The sequence below is a fragment of the Bombyx mandarina genome, chromosome 08 (assembly GCF_030267445.1).
Source record: "Bombyx mandarina strain Sakado chromosome 08, ASM3026744v2".
In the NCBI taxonomy this organism is placed as follows: domain Eukaryota; kingdom Metazoa; phylum Arthropoda; class Insecta; order Lepidoptera; family Bombycidae; genus Bombyx; species Bombyx mandarina.
In genome coordinates, this window is record NC_143215.1 from 12,692,730 (window position 1) to 12,707,761 (window position 15,032).

Here is a 15,032-nt window from a genome sequence, read left to right on the forward strand (position 1 = left end):
AAGATCTGAATACACAAAACTAACGTTATCACGTTTCTCGCTCAGGTACTTGTCGGCGTCCTTGATCTTGGCGTCGACGACCTGTCCCGCGTTCCGTAGACCCTCGTCGGCGGCTCCTTCGACGCGCTTGAGAGTGTTGTCCACGGTGCTGGTGACGGCATTGCTGGCGTCAGCAGCGGCTTTCTCGGCTGCCTTCTTGGACTCTTCCACTGCAGCATCTGAGAAAAACATCGATGTTTCAGTTCAATTTTAACGATCATCGGATTTTTTTTCCTACCTAAGCTTTGAGCGGGTATTTCAGCGTAAACTTAACTAGTAGGTGAGCTCACGGGGCTCAAACCTGACGACGATGCTAACACGAACCCTAGCAAGAGCCGTGCTTCGCAGAATCTACTACCGGATCGGAAACGCGGCCCACTGAGAAGATCAGGCGAGGAACTCAGTGGGCTGTGTCTGTGGGTTAATTAACTCGCCGAGCCATTCGTCGCAAGCGACGGGTTCGACGAGAACGATGACCGGTGCTCAAGGTACCTAAAAGCATCGTTAGTGGATCGGGATCATCGGAAGTTCGATTGCACATGACGAGTTTTTGTTTGTACGAATGGTTTCTCGCCACTATCCATATAAAGGCCATATGCGTGGCGTTACATTTTATTTTTATTTTTTTATTGCTTAGATGGGAGGACGAGCTCACGGCCTACCTGGTGTTAAGTGGTTACTGGAGCCCGTAGACATCTACAACGTAAATGCGCCACCCACCTTGAGATACAAGTTCTAAGGTCTCAGTATAGTTAGAAGTTGTTAGAAGTTTATCAAAATGCGTGTTTTTCTACCAAATATCTATTAATGCTTGATCCAACAAACAACATGGATAAAATTTTAGTGCGCCTACTGGTATGAGACCAAACGACAAAACTGTTCTGAATGCAATTATCACGATGCAACAACCTTGGATGATGGCCTATCAACCGTTTTTGAAGTTTTTGTTGAACAAAATTGAATAGCAGATAATGGAAGTCGTATCCGATGGTACGGCCACATACCTAAACCACAGACCCTCAGACTACGTCGGAAATAGATGTCTGAACCTTTACGTACCGGGTCCAAGATCCAGCGAGAAAATTTGGATAAATACGGTATAGGCGGATATGAAGGAGAATATCTCACTCAGAAGAATGCTGGAAACCGGGCAAAGTGGAGGAGTTTAGGAAAGCGGATCCTGGTACTAGACCAGGAAAATGCTGGGAAGAAGAAAAAGAAGAAAGAAACTTTTACGTTTACAGTTTTACTTTACAGTTTTCGTGGTCACGGATGACGACGACAAAGAAAATACTATAATTAAAATTCATTTTACGGTTACGGATACCGTAATTGTTGGTTTTGTGCTCTCATTTATTTATCAAGGTGAAATAACTTAACAAGCGTGAGAACAAAAGCACTACCATAATGAAATTGTACTCTGTGAACAAAACACGTGTGCTGATCGCGGCCATCTTTATTTTGCTTCCATTGCTCTGATAAAATGAGGACATGATGAGGATATGGTACGGTTTGTTAATTATGAGAAATTTGGGCCAGAAACTTTTGTTACTTGTATTTTTTCTTTTTGCATAACTCCTTCATCACATAAAATTTCTAAAAATAGCCTTTAAACCTGGAGTTTTAAGATCTAATACGATTTATAGGCACATAAAACCTTCATTCAATGTGAAAACTCAAAAATCTTAAAAATGATACTTAACCCCTTCATCCAATAATGTCTTCAAATTTTAACGTAAAGATCTCTCAATCGATAGAATGTACATTAAAAATTGTCATTAGAACTTGCGCTAGTCTGTCGGATTCGATCACGTGACCCAGTGGTGTAGTAGTTAAAGCTGTTGATTGCTGAGCCCCAGGTATTAGTGTTCGATTCTCAAATCGAGCAAGGATTCGTGTGACAAATAAATTTGTTTGCTCTGTGTTTGGGTGTTTAATATTTATATAGATATGCATATGAGTATGTACATATCAGACTGGTTCCTACAGTACAGGGAATCTTAATTTGGAGCCAGATATTCAAAAAAGTCGTGGTGGCCTAAAGGATAAGACGTCTGGTGCATTCGTATCTAGCGATGCTTCGAATCCCGCAGGTACGGTACCTACCAATTTTCCTAATGAAATATAATACGTACTTAACAAATGTTCACGATTGACTTCCACGGTGAAGGAATAACATCGTGTAATAAAAATCAAACCCGCAAATTTTAATTTGCGTAATTACCGGTGGTAGGACCTCTTGTGAGTCCGCAGGGGTAGGTACCACCACCCTGCCAATTTCAGCCGTGAAGCAGTAATTCGTTTCGGTTTGAAGGGTGGGGCAGCCGTTGTAACTATACTTGAGACCTTAGAACTTATATCTCAAGGTGGGTGGCGCATTTACGTCGTAGATGTCTATGGGATGTAGTAACTACTTAACACCAGGTGGGCTGTGAGCTCGTCCACCCATCTAAACAAATAAAAAAAACTTATTTGTGTGTCTTTTACAATACCAGTCCGTTCTGGAAATATGATAAATAATTGACGCCATAAAATTAAACGCCGCTTGTGGGCGGTGTTGATGTAGCAATGTTAAAAGCTAGACATGTTTCGGTGGTAATAATAAGCTTACTGGCAATTAAAAAAAAACTTCTTTGTGTGTCTATTTGTTTACAACACCAATCCGTTCTGGGAATATGATAAATAAATGGCGTCAAAAAATGAAACGCCGCTTGTGAGCGGTGTTGATGTTAAAAGCTGGACATGTTTCGGGGGTAACAAAAAGCTTACTGGCTACTCTCTGGGCTTCTTGCTTGGCTGCTTCGGCTGCTAATCGCGCCTTCTCTTTGGCGTCTTCGGCAGCCTTCAGCGCTTGTGCCTTAGCTTCTTCTGCCGCCTTCTTCGTAGTGTCTACGGTAGTGTTGATGGTATCTGTGGAAGATTTTTTTTTTCTTTTTACGACTGACTCGATGTTGTCTATGTTAAGCCCGTGTCCAACCACTGCTGTACTAAAATGTCTATTCGCTTTTAGTTAAATCTGTAATTGGACTTCAGGTTTCGTATTTCAAAATTATATTTACGATAAATATAGTAACTATCAATATCAAGTGAGACTACTTTTTTACTGGTGGCAGGACGTCATGCGAGTCCGCACGGGTAGGCACCACCACCCTGCCTATTTCTGCCGTGAAGCAGTAAATGCGTTTCGGTTTGAAGGGTGGGGCAGCCGTTGTACTGTTAAAAGTGAGGCCTTGAAAGAGAGACTGAGAAACTCATGTCTCAAGGTTGGTGGCGGCATTTACATCGTAAATGTCCATGGGCTCCGGTAACCACTTAACATCAGGTGGACCGTGAGCTCGTCCACCAATATTAGCAATAAAAAATAATTGTACTTTAATAATCAATACTCATTTAATATTTTATAATAATAATCCTATAATAATAATATTGCGTACGTGAAAATTAGTTTGTTGTTGTTCTTTTTGTTGACAACAGAACGACCTAACGATTGGTAACGTTAATATTACGCTATGCAGTTCATAGACATATGCTTTTGCTAACCCGAAAAATGTGGTACGAACCGCTAGCAATAACTTATACTCAAATTTTCATTACATAATTCTAAAACAGATAAAATTATGATTTCAAAACTATATTCTTCAAAAAGCCAACAACATCTTAAAAGTTATCGGTTAGGGCCGTTGCAAACTTCAAAAAAAAACTTCTACTAATTAATAAAGAATTTAAAAAAAAAAAATTGTTATAATTATTTCAACATTACTTCAAATTAAAACGTTAAAACACGTCTCAAACAATGTTATCTGTTAATAGCACTTATGTTATTTCAATAATTAATAAAATAATGTTTTGAAATATTCTTCGATTGGCATATATTGCAGATAAAGACCGAAAGAATAACGATGTTAAGTGAATTCACATCAATAAATATATCTAAATAAAGACAGCTTCTTATTCAAGAACTATTTCAAGGGTAAATTACGAGTTAATTTTCATAATATTAAACTTAATTTATTTATTTATTTATTAAGTTGCACCAACAAAGTGATCATCAATACAAAACATTGAACAATTGACAAAAGTTCATGGCAGATGTCACCTCAATTATATGTGCATTAAAATATAAAAAAAAAAATATATACAGCTAAGATTTGATTACATTTCATTCATTGCTTAATATTAATTTATTTGATATGATAATTAATATTAATTTGATTCAATATGCCTTATCAAATTCCGGACGGTAATTTTGACAGGTCACCCTAAGCGCCATTAAATTTTCGTATTTTTTCCGGATAAAATACACTACATATTGAGGAGTGCAAGGTTATTTGGTTTTAAGCCACATTTCGCTCAATATGCGAAATTAATTTTTGAAATTAAAAATGCGTTTTATTTGGTATTAGCATCAACAGTTTAATGTTTTTAATTGAATCACAACTAAGTATACTCCATTCACAGATAGCTGAAGAAGTTTTTTTTATATATTTTTCCGGAATTTTAAACTTCTGTACGGCTCCCCTCCTGTAAAGTTGCAAAAATGTCGCTAAAACCAAATATATTTTCACCCCTCGATATATAATGTTTTACTTAACGGATGGGTATCACCCACTTGACAATTGACCTAAGCTTCATCACGTGACTTTTTAGTTAGCCCGTGTCAATCCCATTCACGTGCAATTTCCACAAGCGTTCAAACTAGTAGAATGTAATATTGTCTATGAATATTTTTTTATAAAATATGAACCGATGTTTAATAAGTAATGTGACCTTTGCCATAACGAATGCCCATAGACAAAACAAACATAAATATCATCGCCTCGGATACATTTGCATCTATAAAATTTACATCACAAATTTATCAACGCAAAAAAAACATGAACCGATCTACGTAGTTCCATTCCATTTTCAGACAAACATCTATCACAAATTCCTTATCAAACATATTATGTACATGTTTCAAAATATCGCGATGTACCTATATACAGTGTATATATTGTACATCAGCTATATGAAGTTCGCGGAAATGTCAAAATGTTCATGACCCTCGTTTAGTTTATGAATGCGGTCGCTGTTTTCAAACAGCCACACGAATTTGACTCATAGCATTTATTTAACATGGTGATATTATTATTTTTTTCCTACCAGCCTAGTAACCTCGATGGGATATAAGTTCATCTAATGTGTAAGCGAGCTCACGGGGCTCTAACCTGGTGAATTTGCTGATACTAGCCATAGCAAAAGTAGTGCTTCGCTGAATCTCCCACCAATGTTTTATTTGCACAGAAGAATAAATATTTTTTTAATTGTTTCTATATCTATCGTTTCAATGGAAATATAAAAAGTTTAGTTATGCCAAAAATCTGTATGTCACGTTTAAAAATATATCTGTAAAACAGTTTTGTTTTCAAAAGCGTTACCTGTTTGATTAAGCACTTTACCATTAGTCTCTATTGACAAACTCCTCACAGTAGTAAGGTCACTCTGCAACACTGCATTAAAAGGACAACGTGAAACAAAAGCGAAGCGAAAAACATGCCGAAATAAGAAACTAGTACCTTTTGCACCTTCGATGACATCCTCTGGCCTCTCGGCTAAATCTGAAGAATCTTGGGTATTAAACAGAGTGGTTGCTACTGTATCTACGGAAGAGTTAGCAAGGAAAAATTAAGAAATGAAAATGACAGTACCCACATGCAACCCCGATATTAAACACTAAATGTAATACCGAAATTTCTAAGCGTAATTAATTAATCTGTTCTAAGATACCTTTGGCTGCGCCGACATACGATGCTCCTTTGTCATATACAGATCCGGCAGTTGATTTTGTACTTTCAACGGTACTCGCTAATGTGTCTACAATAAATGTACAAGTAATGTTCAATAAACTAAACAAACGGACTGTGTTCTACTTTGTACTATTTAATGAAAAATATACCTTTAGTGCTTTCAAATAGGGCGGCACTTTTGTCTGCAGCGGCTGCAGCTACGTTTTGCGTTGCGTCTACGGTTTTAGCCAACGTGCCTACGATAAATACATAAACAAATAACGAAAATGAAAAGTAAAAAAAAAACTATCTAATAATTTTCGCTACCTTTAGCACTGTCAACGAGCGCCGCTCCTTTGTCATATGTAGAAGCCGCTGCATTTTTGGTCAAATTTACTGTGCTATGAACTGTATTTGCTACGGTGTCTACAATAATAATAATAAAAACAATAAGAATAACGAATAAGTGGAAGTAGAATCTAACTCATATATATTTTTACTACCTTTAGCAGCGCCAGCATAAGACAAGCTTGTATCAACTGCTGATGCAGCTACAGTTTTCGTTTTATCTACAGTTTGTGCGACTGTATCTATAAAATACATTGATTAAATTAATATCTACTTTGATTAGAATGAACGTTCTTATTGTATTTACTATTTATATACCTTTGGCGGTTTCAATGAAAGATGTGCCTTTCTCAACTGCAGAAGCTGCTACGTTTTTTGTTGTGTCTACTGTAGTACTAACCGTGTTTGCTACTGTGTCTACAAAATAAAAATAAAATAATAGCTTTTTAAACTACAAAAAAATAATTAAATGCAAATATAAAAAGCGAACTACCTTTTGCGGTACCGATTAACGATGTGCCTTTTTCTACAGCAGAGCTCGCTACACTTTTCGTAGCATCTACGGTTGTGTTTAGAGTGGTTGCTACAGTGTCTACAATTGAAATACACTCAATTTACTCAATTGAATTCGAACAGATAAGCGAGAAACACTAAATAAGTATATTGTTTCTTTATACTGATAATGATTATTCACGCTTACATTTTTTTCGAAAATATATAGCTATATTATTTGTAATATCTACTTTGGTAAACTACACTTGCGACAATATAATAAAATTTAATGAGTAAAATTGTCAGAAACTAACAAAGAAGTAATTCAAAATAACCAAAAAATTACTAAATTCTTTTACTTATTTTTTATTTTTTTTATTTACTACTACTATCAAAAATAAAAAATGATTTCCAATATCGAACTAAATTCCGCAGAATATTTTACAAATGTTTCTTCTAATAAAGTATTGTACAAATTACGATTTCTAGAATTTAATCTCATCTTTAATATTCAGTCAGTATATTGTGAAGGCAAAGAAACTAATCACCTTTAGCAGTGCCTATAAGAGAGGCGCCCTTTTCAACGGTCGATGCTGCTACATTTTTCGTAGTATCTACAGTGGTGTGAACGGTGTTTGCAAGCGTATCTAATCACAATTAATCACAGCTTAGTTATGTATACATTATGAATAACAAATGAATCTATTTTATTAGTGACAAATGTTATTCTACCTTTTGCTGTTCCCACAATCGTTGAACCTTTTTCAACTACTGCTGCTGCAACGTTTTTTGTTGCGTCTACAGTTGTGCTCACAGTGTTTGCTACGGTTTCTAAAATACGTGAAATGCTTAGCGGATATCTAAAGCAACATAATATATGAAACTATTTAAGATGCATTTTTGATGTATTACCTTTGGCGGAACCGATTGCAGTTGTGCCTTTCTCGATAGCGCTAGCCGCAACATTTTTAGTTGCATCTACGGTGGCGTGTACAGTTTGAGCTACAGTATCTAATGGTGGTGAGACAAAATGATTCATAGTGCATTATAAAATTTATTACACGAATCACGGTAATTGATTTTAGTAATTTTGTGAAATCTCAATTTTATTTAATTGTTAAAATCGTACCAAAATTTATAAGAAGATATTAGGATTCAGTATTTCTTTACGTCCTACCTTTAGCAGTGCCAATAGCAGCTGAACCCTTCTCAACAGTAGCCGCCCCAAAATTCTTAGTGGTGTCTACTGCGATGTGCACTGTGCTTGTTAATGAATCTACCAAAAATGTATCAACTAGTTACTTGCAAAATTCTAACAGACAATATAGACAATGCCAATTAAAATACTACCTTTTGCTCCACCAATGAAAGATGTGCTTTTATCTACGGCAGATGCAGCAACGTTTTTGCTCGTGTCTACAGTATTTTGTACAGTGTCTACAACATTCAAAGCTGAAGTAAATAAAGATTCGAAAAACCAAAAAATACATGATCTAATTATGGATCTACCTTTAGCTGTGCCAATTAACGAAGAACCTTTATCAACTACAGATGCAGCCGCATTCTTTGTAGAATCAACTGTACTGTATACAGTACTTGCTACATTGTCTAAAAGTAATTAAGGGATGAATAAGGTATCGCTTTTATATATTCTTAGGTAAGGAATTGTGTTCAAAATTATGAATCTACCTTTGGCAGCACCAACAATAGTAGCTCCCTTTTCAACGGCAGATGCCGCAGCGTTCTTCGTAGTGTCTACAGTGCTCGCTACGGTATCTATATTATAAGAAGATGAGAATTGCAATATGATATTAAGCTCTAATAAAATACCGAGTTAGAATTTTATATAACCGATCGTTCATTTCTCAAATCGTAATATGATATGTGTTCAGTTACGTACTTACAATATTAAAGTAGTTTAGCTTTAAGTTACATGTCATGTCATTTTATCAGCCTTTCTCTGTCACCGCAAAACAAAACATATTACATACGTGCGATTATATTTGAAATTAACACTGATCAATTTTGTGATCGTTGATTGAGCCTGTACTAACAATATTCATTTCTAAACGATTTTGGGGGTGATAATAATAGAGAAAAACTATGTTTACCTTTTGCCGTATTAACATAATCCTTCCCGGTTTCCACTGTTGTATTAGCGACATTCTTAGCTGTATCTACTGTGCTCTGTAGCGTGTTTTGTACTGTATCTACAAAGTGCGATTGCTCATATAAAAAAACAATGAAAGCGACAACGTAATATATACATAATGATACAAACGTGTGAACAGATTACCTTTAGCGGAATCAACGTATGTTTTTCCAGTTTCGTAAGTGCTTTGTGCTGTTTTCTTTGTAGTGTCTACAGTGTTCGCTAGCGTGTCTACAGTACAAGAAATTAAATTAAAAAAAAAAACAACCATTTCTTACGTAACGAAACTACACACAAGTACAATGAAAATACCTTTAGCGGTTTCCAAGCAAGTTCTGCCAATATCTATAGCGGAATACGCAGCGCTCACATACGAATTTAATGTTGTTTGCAGCGAATCCTGCGCTGTATCTAAAGCATTAATTAGCAAAACACACAGTTAGTGATTGACGCACGACATTTACTAATATACCTTTAGCACTATCTACGTATGTTTTTGTTGTGTTCGATGCAATGTTCGCAGCGTTCTTTGTACCCTGAGCGGTACTCTGGAGTGTGTTTGATACTGTGTCTACAAAAGAATAACACATAATTTGATGTGTTTTTTGTATAGGTGATTTCGTCGATTGATTTCGTCATCTTAATTACAGGGTTGTGTGCTTTTTTAGATAATCATAAGCGCTAAGTAATATCTTGTTTATAGTTAAGTAAATCTAGTTGATAGCGATTATCTAATAGACATAACCGTATTCGCTTTGAAGGGTAAGACGAGAATCATACCAATATTATAAACGCGAAAGTTTGTAAGAATGTATGGATGTATGTTTCTTACTCTTTCACGCAAAAAATATATGATGGATTTTGATGAAACTTTACAATAATATAGCTGACACACCTGAGTAACACACAGGCTATAATTTATAAATATATAATGTAAATTACCAAAAATATAACGGTAAGTGTCAAGTAAGTAGAAAAAAAGAACTGCCAACTTATTTTGATAAAAAATAATAAATTACAATTCCCGTAATAAATATTTTACTTTGGTGTGTTATATAAGTGATAAACTATAATTTTATAGCAATCATAATAGTGTTACTACGAATATGTGTATAGGTTTTTTTAAAGTTTAATTTTGACGATCGCCTCGTTATTAATAGCTTCGATGTCCAGTGATTAGGGATCCAAGTCCGAGTTAGTTTTGAGTTCGGAATGTTTGACCAATTGACGACGTGATTAAAACAATATTTGAGGAACAATTAAGTTTGGTTTTCGTGTTATCGATACACTAAGATGTTCTAGTGTCGTTTCGTTGTGTCCGGCATCTAACACAGGAAAAGGCTTTAAACGAAAAATAAAAATTAATGCATTTTGCACGTTAAATGTAAGCAGATAAGGTACAACTTGCCTCTAGCGCTAGCCGCAAACGTCTTGCTTGTATCGAATGCGGATTGGGCCGCCGATTTCGTGTTCTCTATACATAATAAAACAACATAATAATAAACACTTAAATCAAAAAGAAAAAAAGAAAGAAAAGAAACTCGGCAAGTTAAGTTTCCAGCACCATTACTAATAAAAAATGCGCATGCCTTATTTTTTATTAATAAAGAAAACGATACTAGAGGCATTCTCACAATTAAAAACAATATTACCGTTCAAGCTAATATTGGAGAAATATGATAATATATTACTCTAGTGCAGATAATATAATAGTCTAGTGATACTGCACAATTCACTGTTTTACCAATCTATAGACTGGTCTTGATCATCTTTGTCATTTTACTGAAGTACTTAAAATCTTTCACAGAACAATCTTTCAAATCAAACTATCGTTACAAGCCCCAGTTTTATAGTAGATTTTTAACTTATATCATTTTCCAAAATATATATTAAGCGTCACATAATTTCTATTTCAAATATATAGCTGTTATTGGAATAATAGATAATGCCTTTAGTATGGTTTTTCATTTCACCTGTGGCAGTGTCGATGTACGATTTTCCGGTTTCCGCCGCGGTCTGAGCAGCCGATTTAGTACTCTCCAATGTACTACTGACTGTATCTACGGAGGGTGCAAATAATATTCAAGATTCCGAGCTAATTAAATCAATATCGTTAAATTCGAACTCACCTTTAGCTGTGTTTATTGCGGACTCGGCAGCCTTCTTGGTATTGTCGGCGGTGGTCGACAATGTATCTAGAATTAGGAAAAACCAAGCAAGCTATACTATCTACGGAATGGCTATATTCAATACAACAATCTACTGCAATTTGATAGCAAATAAAAATTGCGTTTCTCATTAAACTCAAAATGCGTGTGTGCTGAACTACGTATGTAATTATATTGATTTTATTATTATAAAACAAATTCTACCAAGTAGTTATTGCCTAACTATAGCAACTATAGCAACTATAAATAGGACTATAGCAACTACAGAGAGATTGCTAAAATTAGCTCTAGCAAGAGCCGTGCTTCGCTGAATTTACCACCGGATCGGAATCGCGACCCACTGAAAAAGTCACTGGTTGATTCTGTTCTTTTGATTCTTTCTTCACAGGGGTTTTTTGGAACGTTAATATTTCCATTGCAGGCGAGCATACCACGCTGCTCTTAGTGCTGCTAAGCATACAACCGCCTTCACTTCAAAAGTTTATATTTCCTTTAAGGCCAGATACCCTAAGGCGATTGCAGTCTGATCACCTTTTATGCGACTGCGATTACTTCACTATCCTCCATCCCTAGTAGTTACTCGTCTTCGTCTCACTTTTCCTAGACTACTTCTACTCTAATACTGAATTCTACAATATTTTAAGAATCTACTGTGCTTACGATGTGTTCATGCACTGCACTTAATTAGTTTGGATGTGGAAAAAAAATTGTTCTACGCGCCTTGACTTCTTCAAACTGCTGCTTCCTCACTGGATTATGAGCACATAGTCCATTGGTTATACAGGCTATTGGTAACAGTAATTTTATTTCCCGATAATTTCCTTACGATTTCGTATCTTAATCCTAACCTTACCTTTTGTAGTGTCAAGGACCTTCTTCCCATCAGCTACGGCTTTGTTGGCGGCGTCCGCAGCCTCTCCTGCTGCAAGCGACACCTTCGAAAGTTCCTTGTCGATGGCGTCGATTGCGGAGTGCTTTGCATCGGCAGCTGTTGGCGTAAGCAAACTTTTACATTTTTAACAGATCAGATTATGCGATTTTGTGCTTTTACCAAATCACAAAAATTATGTTTTTCAACTAGCAAAACAGACGAAGCTTGATTCGTTCTATTAAACAAAGGACGGTTAAGGAGAAAACGCAGAAGGCTACGGACAAAATGTAAGTATTTTTTCTCACACCAATCTGAATCTTTATAAAGCCGATGAAATTCTTATCATTGGTCCCAAAAGCTACTTAATCCATTTAATTTTCTTTTGGTTATGAAATAGTTGTATACGCAATTTTAATTCTAATTAGTTTCTGGTCACTTTACCGATGATAGAATGATAGTATGAAGTTGAGTTGGTATTTCGTTGAGATAGTATCAAGTCTATCAGGTTGTCACAAAAATTTATACAAGTACATTTATTTTTAAACAATGTAAACTTAGAGATCGAATTCAAGGTTGCCCAGAGCACTCAAGGTGTCTGTGTCCTATATATTCTTAGATATCAGATGGTCTCATCATTCTAAGCTCATTTGCCCACGTCAATTAAAAATAGACGTACTTTCCAAATAACAGACCAACAATCTTGATACTTTCAATTCTTTGTATTTTCTTCGGATATCACGAGTCGTAGATATGTCGTAATGCGTTTTTTTTTATCGTCATTGAATTTTTCAAAACATTCAAAACTGTTTTTTTATATGATTATTGATTGAAGAATCTCAAATGCAAATTTGGTCTATTAATCTTATCGATACATCCGAATCAGTATCGCATTACATAAGTTCGATCTTCAAGAGATCTACTACTGGGCGAGGTCGTTTCCTTGTAATATGTCAAGTTGTCAAGTGGTTCTTGAGTTATGAATTTATTAAACACCTTATCAATATTACATTAGTTGGCATCTGTGGTTTATGTTGATTTGTGGGGAATAAAAAGATTTTTTTTTATAGCTTAGATGGGTGGACGAGCTCACAGCCCACTTGGTGTTAAGTGGTTACTGGAGCCCAAGGACATCTCCAACGTAAAATGCGCCACCCACCTTGAGATATAAGTTCTAAGGTCTCAAGTATACCTAGTTATAACGGCTGCAAGACCCTTCAAACCGAAACGCATTACTGCTTCACGGCTGAAATTGGCAGGGTGGTGGTACCCACCCGCGCGGACTCACAAGAGGTCCTAGCACCAGTAATTACGCAAATTATAATTTTGCGGGTTTGATTTTTATTACACGATGTTATTCCTTCACCGTCAATCGTGAACATTTGTTAAGTACGTATTTGATTAGGAAAATTGGTACCCGCCTGCGGGATTCGAACACCGTTGCATCGCTAGATACGAATGGACTGGACGTCTTATCCTTTAGGCCACGACGACTCTCACTGGTATATGATTTATTTAATTGCGTATAATTGATATTACCTGAGCTAGCAGCATCGTTGGCGGATTTCTCGGCTCCACCAATGAGCTCGCCCGCCTTCTTGACCTGGTCTTCTACAACATGGGCGGCTTCCTGTGCCTTCTCGGCGGCAAGTTGCTCTGCATCCTTCTTCTTCCTGTCGAAGAGAGATGCAGTCTTCTCGCCGATGCTACGAAATGCGCCTGTTAACGTTATAATCAAGTCTTAGAAAACAACTTTTGATAGACATTTGTATTTAGATGAATTCAAAATATATCCGAATGATTAATTTCACGTATCAATTATTGTTTCAGTAAATATTACACGCATAATTATCGTAAAAATTCAATTACAGGATTTGAACTTTGCCCGAATTCTATTGTTTATCAGTTTCGTTTTTAATGATAAAAAAAATTATATCTATTTAACTACCTACTACTTTTTTCCTCGATAATTGTCCTAAATACACCAATATTGACGGATTAGCACTCGTAGAGGAAGTGTAAATTGACAATATTGTAGTAGAAGAACGATCGCAATAAGCCGTCTTATCTAGTTTGATGAAAGCATCTGACAAAATAATCCAAGTTTGATCGAGTTTTAAATTCAACTTTGCATATTGTGCATACGTTTTTGTAGATAAATTTTGTCAAAGTCAAAATAAATTGTTAGAATAAATTATTCCGTACATATACGGTAATAGTAATTTATTTTCACTACAAAAATTCACTTTATCGCGATGTTTGTTGCGTGTTATGCCATTATTGATTTTATACATGTTTTAGTGGAACACAACAGGTCAAGGTGATTTTGTTCACGTACCGAACAGCTGTTTGTTTTTAATACGTTTTTTTTTCATTTTTATCTATTTCAAAACTATCGTAATTAATTTGTAGTATTTTTTTCTTTTATTCACAACATTAACCGGTTCGTGATTTTGAATTTTGCACATAGAGTTTTAATACCACGTCCATTTTATAATTTGCTAGCACTTAATAATGTTCGTTATTTTCTACACCAAAGATTTAATAGTCAATGCGTCAATGTCAAACATTTTGGCGCGAAACATTCTATTGGTTCCGGCTAGGTTTGAACGCAAACGGGCGGCGCTTATTCGCGCGATTTTTTCGGGAAGCCACTGTTAACAAGAATGACGCATAAAATACGACGTATACATATTTTCGTATTTAACGACTCATTGCTGTATCAGTGGAACCGCCTCATTGGTAGATTCAGAATTGAATAGAGAATTTTAGTTTTTGACCCAATGAACAGAATTTTAGAAGTTTTATATATATAAACAATTAAAAAAAAATGCGAAAGAGACGTTCAAAAACAAGTAACATTAAACGGACACAGTTTTTAGATAACAAAGTTCATTGTGCATCTGCAGTATGGAGTGTGGACTGCATCAGTGCGTTTTTTGCAAACGACTTCGCTATTATCTTTCTCAGTATGTATATAAAATTGCTGACGACAGAAAGCCACATCAATAAGCTTTTTAATTATTTGTCATCGACTGCACGTCCTTAATAAATTGAGAACAAAACTTTTGAGAGAATATACTGCGTAGTTGGCAAACTCCGTGATTGCAGCCAATTGTTTTAAAGAATGCAAACTGTTATGTTAATACATACATACAAGTAAAGAAATACGTATGTTCTAAAAACAATTTATAATTTTG

The 15,032-nt window shown here is 35.6% G+C and overlaps 1 protein-coding gene across 25 annotated transcripts in view; it reads right to left on the reverse strand.

The window, feature by feature from the left end:
- Positions 1–15,032, reverse strand: part of LOC114242919 (uncharacterized) — a 49,795-nt gene that overhangs the window by 1,502 nt on the left and 33,261 nt on the right. For 2 of the 25 annotated variants that reach the window (XM_028174234.2, XM_028174232.2), the window contains 24 exons: positions 13,372–13,551; positions 11,818–11,952; positions 10,926–10,991; positions 10,770–10,856; positions 10,205–10,270; positions 9,109–9,207; positions 8,941–9,027; positions 8,756–8,854; positions 8,334–8,420; positions 8,154–8,252; positions 7,995–8,081; positions 7,822–7,920; positions 7,557–7,655; positions 7,377–7,475; positions 7,193–7,291; positions 6,646–6,744; positions 6,471–6,569; positions 6,308–6,394; positions 6,132–6,230; positions 5,975–6,061; positions 5,806–5,892; positions 5,595–5,678; positions 2,809–2,949; positions 25–218 (listed from right to left, as the gene is read on the reverse strand). In XM_028174234.2, coding sequence (XP_028030035.2) covers positions 25–218; positions 2,809–2,949; positions 5,595–5,678; positions 5,806–5,892; positions 5,975–6,061; positions 6,132–6,230; positions 6,308–6,394; positions 6,471–6,569; positions 6,646–6,744; positions 7,193–7,291; positions 7,377–7,475; positions 7,557–7,655; positions 7,822–7,920; positions 7,995–8,081; positions 8,154–8,252; positions 8,334–8,420; positions 8,756–8,854; positions 8,941–9,027; positions 9,109–9,207; positions 10,205–10,270; positions 10,770–10,856; positions 10,926–10,991; positions 11,818–11,952; positions 13,372–13,551 — 2,465 coding nt within the window. Of the gene's footprint in view, positions 1–24; positions 219–2,808; positions 2,950–5,594; positions 5,679–5,805; positions 5,893–5,974; positions 6,062–6,131; positions 6,231–6,307; positions 6,395–6,470; positions 6,570–6,645; positions 6,745–7,192; positions 7,292–7,376; positions 7,476–7,556; positions 7,656–7,821; positions 7,921–7,994; positions 8,082–8,153; positions 8,253–8,333; positions 8,421–8,755; positions 8,855–8,940; positions 9,028–9,108; positions 9,208–9,268; positions 9,368–10,204; positions 10,271–10,769; positions 10,857–10,925; positions 10,992–11,817; positions 11,953–13,371; positions 13,552–15,032 lie in introns of all 25 variants that reach the window. The other 23 variants (XM_089729574.1, XM_028174233.2, XM_089729582.1 and 20 more) reach the window with 19 other exon arrangements.